The sequence below is a fragment of the Loa loa genome (genome assembly GCF_000183805.2).
Source record: "Loa loa unplaced genomic scaffold supercont3.122, whole genome shotgun sequence".
Classification (NCBI taxonomy): domain Eukaryota; kingdom Metazoa; phylum Nematoda; class Chromadorea; order Rhabditida; family Onchocercidae; genus Loa; species Loa loa.
The window spans coordinates 146,726-155,768 of NW_018108302.1; the positions used below are offsets into that span (position 1 = coordinate 146,726).

General features: G+C 31.3%; 1 protein-coding gene across 2 annotated transcripts; it reads right to left on the reverse strand.

Moving 5' to 3' along the window:
• Window positions 1-1,593: 1,593 nt before the first annotated feature.
• Window positions 1,594-8,731, reverse strand: LOAG_10142. 2 transcript variants are annotated; one of them, XM_020448099.1, is made up of 9 exons: window positions 8,526-8,731; window positions 8,284-8,301; window positions 4,290-4,403; window positions 3,600-3,753; window positions 3,260-3,381; window positions 3,050-3,129; window positions 2,510-2,722; window positions 2,153-2,342; window positions 1,594-2,000 (listed from the first exon to the last, which is right to left on the reverse strand). In XM_020448099.1, exons 1-9 carry the CDS (start codon window positions 8,547-8,549, stop codon window positions 1,824-1,826), a joined length of 1,092 nt encoding a protein of 363 aa, XP_020301728.1. In that variant the 5' UTR covers window positions 8,550-8,731; the 3' UTR covers window positions 1,594-1,823. The 2 variants fall into 2 exon arrangements, with proteins under 2 accessions (XP_020301728.1, XP_003145717.2); XM_003145669.2 differs by lacking the exons at window positions 8,284-8,301; window positions 8,526-8,731 and having other exon boundaries at window positions 4,290-4,505.
• Between the last annotated feature and the right edge of the window lie 312 nt (window positions 8,732-9,043).

The window sequence follows — 9,043 nt, forward strand, 5'->3', positions numbered from 1 at the left end:
AACTAAACTTTCTACTTTTAACTTATTTTTTACATCATTTAACTTTCACTTCCTTGATTTTTCATTTATTACCCCTTGAGATTTACAATGTTGTACGGTTGAATTCTGACAAAAAAAAAAAAAAACAAGGTGCCCTACCCCCTATTTATTAAATACTTTTTTGCCAGAAACTGATAATTATTTCGTTGGTTTACTACGTCAAAACGTATCTTCTTATCATAATGAATGTAATCCTATTGTAAACGTGAAGCTTCTTAAAATTGAATCTATCACCTTAAATTCCAATGACTGCCCATTTATAATTTCAAAAGAAGATCGCAAAGCATACGGAATTGTTGGAAATTTTAAAAAAAAATCCGAGAAATTATATCACATATCCCCATCTATTGTCCAGCTCATCTGTTCAAAATCTGAAAGCAAATAAAGAGTAAAAAGATATAAACAAGCATATTTTTTAAACTGATGTCGAAACTTGTTTATTTTGACATCAGTGTCTTAAAATCAAATTTTAATATGAAAAGGAACTTCCATCAAGTTTATTTATTTCACTTCACTGCTCCTTGTTACATTTGTACATTGTCATTCTCCTATCAAATAAATTATGACACTTCTCCATTTAACCTAAAGATGTAAGTTAATAAAAGTTTAAAACCTGTGTTTGAGAAAACAATAAACTTTTTATTGATTTTAATATTAGTGATTCATGAATTATTTACCAAGAGTCTATCATGATTAATAATTTACTGACTCCTAGATTTTAGAAAGTTTACTAGTAACCGCATTTAATGCTTCAGGGCCTAATAACCAACCAACCAATAAATTTACGCCATTTAAATTTTTGCATTATTTGCTGTCATTAAAAAGCCCACTTATAACAGGTAATGAGAATCTAAGTCAGGCATATGTTTTAAGAAAGTAATATTATTTTAACAAATATATAACATATATTAATAAAGTAACCAATATTTGCAGCGCTGGAAATTTCTCCTGATAAAGTCGCTCAATGAATCAGTTTAAATTTCAAAGTGTAATCATTATTAAACCAATTTAGGGAAACAGTGGCACACCTCAAATCAAAACAGCATCTGATCCTTCATTCTAATATTCCAAGTTAATAGAAGAGTTAGAAATCAGGAGACACATTGTGATATCGTCAGATTAGAATCATGCACATTTTCAATAACTATTTCATCTGGGTTTCAGTTTCAAACACATAGAAAACCAACAAGTCAACTGGAACAAATTGAATTTAGCTGAATTAAAATTTGAAAAAAGGTATAATATTGAATACAATACCGAACACACTGCGATAAAGTATTATACGATCTTCTCGAAGACTTTTGTATCATCACTTTATTGCAAAAATACAAAATTCACAAGCTTTATTGCGCGATATATAAATTTGGAAATTGAAAGAAAAATGAAAACAACAACTTTACACACAAAAACACTTTGGAGTATATAAAGAGTTGCTAATACGAATAAGTAAACATACTTCATAATTTCAGATAACTTAAAGCTTTTGGGTAATTTCATAGCCTGAGTATTATATTCTTCCACTTTAAATCAATATAAAAGTTACAGACTTTGTGTGGCTCTTTCAATGGCAACTTAAGAATTTAACTGACAACGGAGTGATAAGTAACTGATAAAATATCGACAATAACAGTTAAAGACAGTGTAAGCAATAACTGTGTAAGGTTTCATCAGTCGAAATTCACATTCAAGGCGAGCATCCATAAGCTTTTGAAAAATTAAAAGTTTTCAGGTGTTTCCCTTCATTCCCACATGATTATAAATTTCAAACCAAACCTTAAATAGCGTTATTTCTTAATTTTAGAATCATATTCTTTGAGAAATGATTCTGCTGCACGACGCACATCATCAGACAGTGGTTCACCGGAACTCAAAGCATATTCGGTTAACACACGACTTAAATACAAATACTGAATTTCGGTTTGTATACATTGTGCCCGTTTCTTTCTGAGATCTTTAACAAGCTGAAAACAGTTTTCGCTTCTTAGCTTCATTTATCTGATTTTTCTATTATGATCCAAAAAATTAATGTAGGTACCAAAAACTTGAAATTTTGTATGCATTTCTAATAAATTTTAGGGTAAAAGAAAAATATATATGTATATTTATAGTTTACCATTGCCAGATCAAGTTTGCGGCCATCGTGAAACCGCCTGATACCTAGTTCAATAGCCACAACGGTACCAGTTCGTCCGATCCCAGCAGAACAATGCACAACACATGGTGCTCCAGTGTTCCTTACCAATGATAACAACTTCAAAGGGATCATCGCATTCTCATGACTTGGAATTCCACGATCAGGCCACCTGACAGAGCAGTAAATAGATTTTAGAGCAATTCAAAAAAAAAACAAAGAAGAAAAAAGAAAAATGCAACACTACCTTCTATTGAGGAATCAAAAATATACTTTCTTTTCATTAATATTGTTCATTTAGCCTATTCTTATCCGAAATAAATGATAGAAATTATTTACGTGCTCCATCGATATTGTTTCACTACTAGTGGATCCTTGTTGCTTACAGAGGGCGACTGCTTGAATTCATCTTTGAGCTGTACTTTGAAAAGTAGAATCTCGAAATCAGAGTTTTCCTCACCAACTTTCTCAACATCTACCGTGCTAAGTTCCAATTTATCGCCATTCTCCGGCCAGTACACCGCACATTTCGGTTTACCATCTTCAGATGGTCTGAAAAAAAAAATAAAATTTATCAAAAACTTATAAGAACAAATTGTTTTCAGAATCATGGAATTGAAAAAAATTTTTTCAAAACATATAGATAAGTAGCAAAACTGCTCATTGAATGAGTAGTAATGAGTAGTACAAAACAAGTACTGTTTACAATTTAATAGTAACAATTACTATTAGTTTACTAGACCATATCTCAGGGTACAAGAAACAGTGTAGTAGTCCTCATATATATCCTGTCTACAGTTCAACGGATAACACCACAATCACTATAGCACATCATTGCCTTCATAATTGTCATTAACACATAAATAAGAGATAACAAACCTGCAAAGCATCAGAATTGTTTCAGCACGTTCCTGAAATACCATTCGCCAGAAATCATCTCTAGTTGTTTGTAAAGGACCCTGAAACATTCTTGTTCTGAATGATGATGAAAACAACGTAGTAAAACAGTCGTTTGCTATGTATAAGTACTGCAGGAAAACAGGGCATTTTAAAAATAATAACATTAAGGAACCAAAAAAAAAAAAAAACCTGAGTACAGATAAATTTGTTTTGCAATTCGGAAAACAGCACATAATTTGCATGAATATAATCACCACTTGCGGCTGATCCAATTTTCAAAACTACTCGCGTTTCATCAACACATAGTACATCTGCAATTATCTGTTTCACAACACAAACTTTAAAGCTACATAGCGACAAGAAAAATTTTCTCCAACAAAAATCCGAGACTATTATTTCAGCTAAGTTAAGCATGGAAAATTAAATTAAAAAACACTATATTCTTACAAAAAGCTTCACAAGACCACAACCAAAATTGCATATAAAAATCAAGTATGTGAGAAAAAAAAAGCTCATGATGAAAACTTACCAGAATAACGATTTTTAGACATATTCATTAAGAACGCTTTGTGAGAGCCGAATGGTGCATCTTCCATGTCAATTTTACGATATTCTGAGGCCAGGCCTGCCATACCCTTCTCATTCATATCCTTGATAAAACGAGACATGGATTCCACGGGTGTCTGAACAACACTGAACTGACGCATTACACTGATGTTGTTATTAAAACAGAAGGATTTTTTTTTTTTGTTTTAGAAAGAATCAAGAAACATAAAAAAGACGTAAAAAGGTGGAAGGGGAATAAGAATAAAAGGGAAGTACAAGGAAATGATATGAAACACTGAAAAAAGGTACAAAAAATTTTTAAAATTCCATGAGAACTTCGCATAATACTGCTATGATGATTTTGTACTTCCGAAATAGAAATGAAAAAAAAGTGGAGGATGGGGATGATACATTTTAAATAAAAGGATAAATAAACAAAAAAATAAATAATTGGAGAAAAACTTGGTCTTGCGGTTTCAAATTTCCTTCTTGAAAATCTCTAGATCGAATTGCAACTACTGGAAGGAAATCCGACCACCATGCAAGCAACTCAGATTGTGTTTCATTTCATTTATTCATATATGTAACCGTTGTCAAAGCCTGATGAATTAGAACAAAAGGTTGAGGCGAAATTTTCTTTTGTAACGAAAACAAAAAACAATAAAACGCAGACCGTGATGGGATCATTATCGACAACGGCGTTTGAAATAGCCTCAGAGGCCGTCGCCAAGGCTTCACGAACTCGGCTACCGAATCGTTGCACAATATTGGCCAGTGCTGATATTCTCTGCAAAAAAAAGGATCGCTTTGGAATTAAAGACTTCAAGTTCCAAAACTTAACGATACGACATAAAGAAATTGCCACAGAAGCATTTCAACAACATTTAACAATGTACATATTTCTCCAAATTGAAAGAAAAAATACAGGAATTTTACATATGGGAAAGTTCTAATTTTGACATTGCAGATTATTAATTAATAAGTAATCAGCAATGATTGACCTTCTTAATTCCTACACACAACAGATCACCATAATTTCAATCTGATGACATAAAAAGAGTTCCAGAAGGTCAGAGAACGAATAATCCCCATCTAAACACTATTTAATTTGAACCGCTGATGATTGCATGTATTTATAGAAATCTCGAAATCATGAATATTTTGCTGCCAGGTAAAACGAATGAAGTAATTACAGCAATAAATAGATATTAACATTCCTTTCCTTTGCTCTTGCTCTTCCACTATTCTACAAAGGCATTTTTGCCAATCACGTTCAACTGAGACAATAAATCATCTCCTCTCTCCCTACTAATTCCTTCCATTTAAATTTAAAATTAGCACAAGATTCAATGTCTTCTTAATCAACGAATATGTACTGAAATAATTAATCCTAGAAGGAAAATAAAAGACGAGATGAATATTGTCCATTACATCCTGTCCAAAGATTATAACTGTATATTCTCCAAACTGCGGAAAATGCACTGAATTTCCGAAAAATACAAAAGAATCATTTTGAAATATTAGGAAGAAGTAGCAAATTCTGAAACAGCGTGGATCGTCAAATTTCTTTTTGAAAAAAGATTAAATTTTGTTTAATCCTAAATTTTTCCGAAAAAGAATATCAAAAACATAATGTGACCCTTTCATTTCTGCAACACTTACCCCTTCTCTTCTTAAATGGAAACAATTCTTAAGAGCCTTAGTGCTATCATGGAAAGTCCTGAAACTAGTTTTGAAAGCTGAATAAATGGAAGAATTAGAGGATGGTAGGATTGGCCATTCTTGTGAATTCTTATGTGAAAAATTTAAATGAATAGACTTTTTATTTTACGGAGATTTACATCTTTTAAATCAATAAATTATAATGACAACCGATTTATATCAGCAAAACTGCTTATACATTCAGTGAATAAGAAAATTAGACGGAAAACGTAACCAAGCAAGCATTAGCCCAACCAATCCATCTGCCCATTTATCTTAATCTACCCCCTCAGCTACGAATTGGTAGCAGAATTAAAAGCATTAATAAATCTACTTCAAACCTGAATTGCATAATAAATGAACTACTAAACCAGACTTGTATAGCAGCATCTCATACTTATTACCTTTATGAAACTCCCTCATAGCCTAACAACAAGGGAAAATAATTAAAACCAGGTAAGCAGGGATCAACTTCCAGACATTCGTTAGAATGCATTCTTCCTTCGATAAAGCATTAATGTATTCTCTTTATTTAGCTATCCTTTGACAGCAGTAAGAGAAAAAAGAAAATCTCTTGCACCTGTGTAGTAAAACTCTTCATCCATACATAATTAGTTAATCCGTTGTAGTATTATTTATGAAAGACATTCATTAAGGTTGATGTAATCACATGTTACATAATAATACCTGTTAAGCTTTAAAAAAATGAGAAACAAAATTTTAGATTTTAGAATTTTAGAATTATTATGAAATTTGCTCGTCTACAAAATTTAAAAAATTCTAAAATCCTAAGAAAATTCTAAAATTCCAAAAAATTCTAAAATCCTTATTCTAAGAAATCGAGGGGAAAAAAACTTATTTATCCATCATTCAACTAATTATGAGCCGATCTTCACAAATAACGATGAAAAGCAATTTATATAGTTTATGATAAAAGAATAAATAGATTTTTCAAACCGTCTTCATTTCTTTCCCCTATTTCTTAGTAGGTTTTTTTTTCGTCTTTTATTTGAAATAAATGTCAGAAAATCAAATTATCGCGACTGAATTACAACAAACAGCATGGCTATCCATTTTTTTCAATGTTTTTTTTTTTTTTAACATTACGCATATATCCTCTATTTCTTACAAAAAAAAAAAAAAAAAAACAACACATTGAATTTAACTGGTTCAATAAAAGTATTAAAAGCAAAAAAATTGCTGTGCAAATTAATTAAAATGTTAGCTCGAATCTAGCAATACTACTATCTATAACGGTTATTCGAACTTCGAACAACTTTAAAAATATTTGTGCATTATTATCACTTAGTTGAAGAAAAATAATCAATTCGCTATCAGCCACATGATCTCTACTATTAGGAACAAATCAGAATATTATTAGCGAGGCAGTTATAGTAAAACAGTGCAACATTTTTTATCTAACATTCCTAAGATGAAAACATGTCCATCAAATTCAAAGATATTAGTAACTTTGGAAGGATAGCTAACCTCAGAAATTCAATACATCTCACATCCTTTTATTTTTCAAACAACTGTTTCCTAAAATCATAATGAACTCATTATCCTTCTCATTCAACAGGTTTGACGACAAGCAAAATAATGGTGTCAACATTGCAAATATTAAACCGAAACTACGGCTAATGTGGAGCCAACTGCAATAAATTGACATTTTCTCTGGTCCGAAAAATTGCAGCGAAAACTGCAATAAATCAAAAAAAAAAAGAAAATCCAGAAATTATCTATCACAATCGTGAATCAACCAATTCCATTCGCAAATTTCCATGGACATAATACACATGTCGTAACGCGTACTAAGCCAGCAGATGAAGAATAACTGAAGATTGATTAAACCTACTTAAGATAATCGTTAAGATAATCAATTAAATCAAAAAGATCTGGAGAAGGAAATGAAGAAAATGCGGACATATTAAAAATCAGTTATATTAAAGCTTGCGCTTACATGCTCTCTTTCCCTCTTTAACATCACTCAGTTAGAAAAAAATAAGAAAAATAAATCTTATGGTATTTATTTCATGTCTTATTAAGGAATTTAGACATTAAGACAGTAAGAGTCTCCAAAAGATGGAGCAGTAAAATTCAAATTTTGAACTAGAAAATGAGCTATTTGTCCTTGGAAATGAACATATAGCAAAAGTGGGCGATGAGAGGGAAAGGTAAAGCAGGAAAAATAAAGAAATCTCATGAAAGGATCAAATATATTATGCAATGAACAACTTTCAACATCTTTTGATCATCTCATTGTTACATTCTATAATAAAAATACAGTCCCTTCCAATCTCGATACGGATTGTGGTGATAAAAGTTTAAAATGAAGAATAAATGATTAAGGAAGCAAAGAAAAGTAGGAATGGCAAATCAAAAGTCCTTTGAAAACCGGCATTTTCAACGACAGGAAACAAAATTCAGGAGAGAGTGTTAAAATCGGATTCAAGGATATGAATTAATGATATTTTAAAGCTTCATCAATTTTATATTCCCTTTCTAAATTAGGATTTTCTTTAAAGTCTACAAATTGAAGTAGACAAACCAGAAAAATAATTGTGGGCACAAAAAGAAAAACTTCGTGGAAAACCAAGCAAATGGAACTTCCTTCGTTTTGATAGCATGAAGTTGCCGAATTTTTTGAGATTTATATCTTTGCAAATTTCACTACTATAAGTAATGAGGAATTAGAAAAAATATGACATATATTAAAAGACAAAAAGTGACCTATAACGATACCTGTGATCACTCGATACTATGTATTTTATGGGTACTACGACGTTAGCGGAAATACAATTAGAAAAATGTAATGGTAGAATTTTTTTTAAATGACTAAATATCCGGAAAATTTATTTAAAATCTGAATAATTCTACTGAAAATGATTGAAAAAAAAGGAGCGAAAAAAAAACTTAGAAAATGAGCATTATTAATGTCATCAAGAACGCCAATATCAACAACGAACCATCATTGTTGCCACTACCTGTAAAATATAGCGCGCTGCTTCAACATGACAACAAAGTTCATAACATTTCTCTATGTGTGTATTATGTATTTAGTTCTCTCTCTGTCATCTACACGTCATTAATGGAAAATGTGATTGATGCTGGCCGTGTTTTTTTCATATATTGTACACAGTGCATGCTCTTTGTGATATGGTTAAGTGTGTCCGCATGTTATGTGTAGATGATGTCTCTTGAAGCAAACCTTCTGGCTATTCCTGTTATGCATTATATTCGTACATCTTTCCTCTCTTTCAACCAACCAACCAACTTCACCAAAACGAATTAGCGTTCGCGTTCACATTTCAGAAATTTTCCAATCAATAGGACATATCAATTGAGATGAATCAGTGTTTTGTATCTCTGAACGATACGGATGAAAGTGACTGATGAATCGATAAATAATCCGTCACACACTCCTGCAATTAAAATATTTGTTGGATGATAAAAGAAAAGATTTTATGATATTACCTGTCATTGGATCTTGAAATAAGGCAAAGTATTGCTCTAATAAACTGGAAATAAAGTACTTCAGTTATTGTAATATTAATAAAAACCAATTAGAATCAGCATTTATTTTGCCAAATAAAAATTCATTTCGGTAAGATAGACGGAAGTATAGCGAAACAAATTTGTTACCTTCTGCAACTTCCGACTAGTTTCCATAAAGAGTAACTACCAAATAAAAAGACAGTAACAACTCTCTCTTTTCCAAGAGCCCTT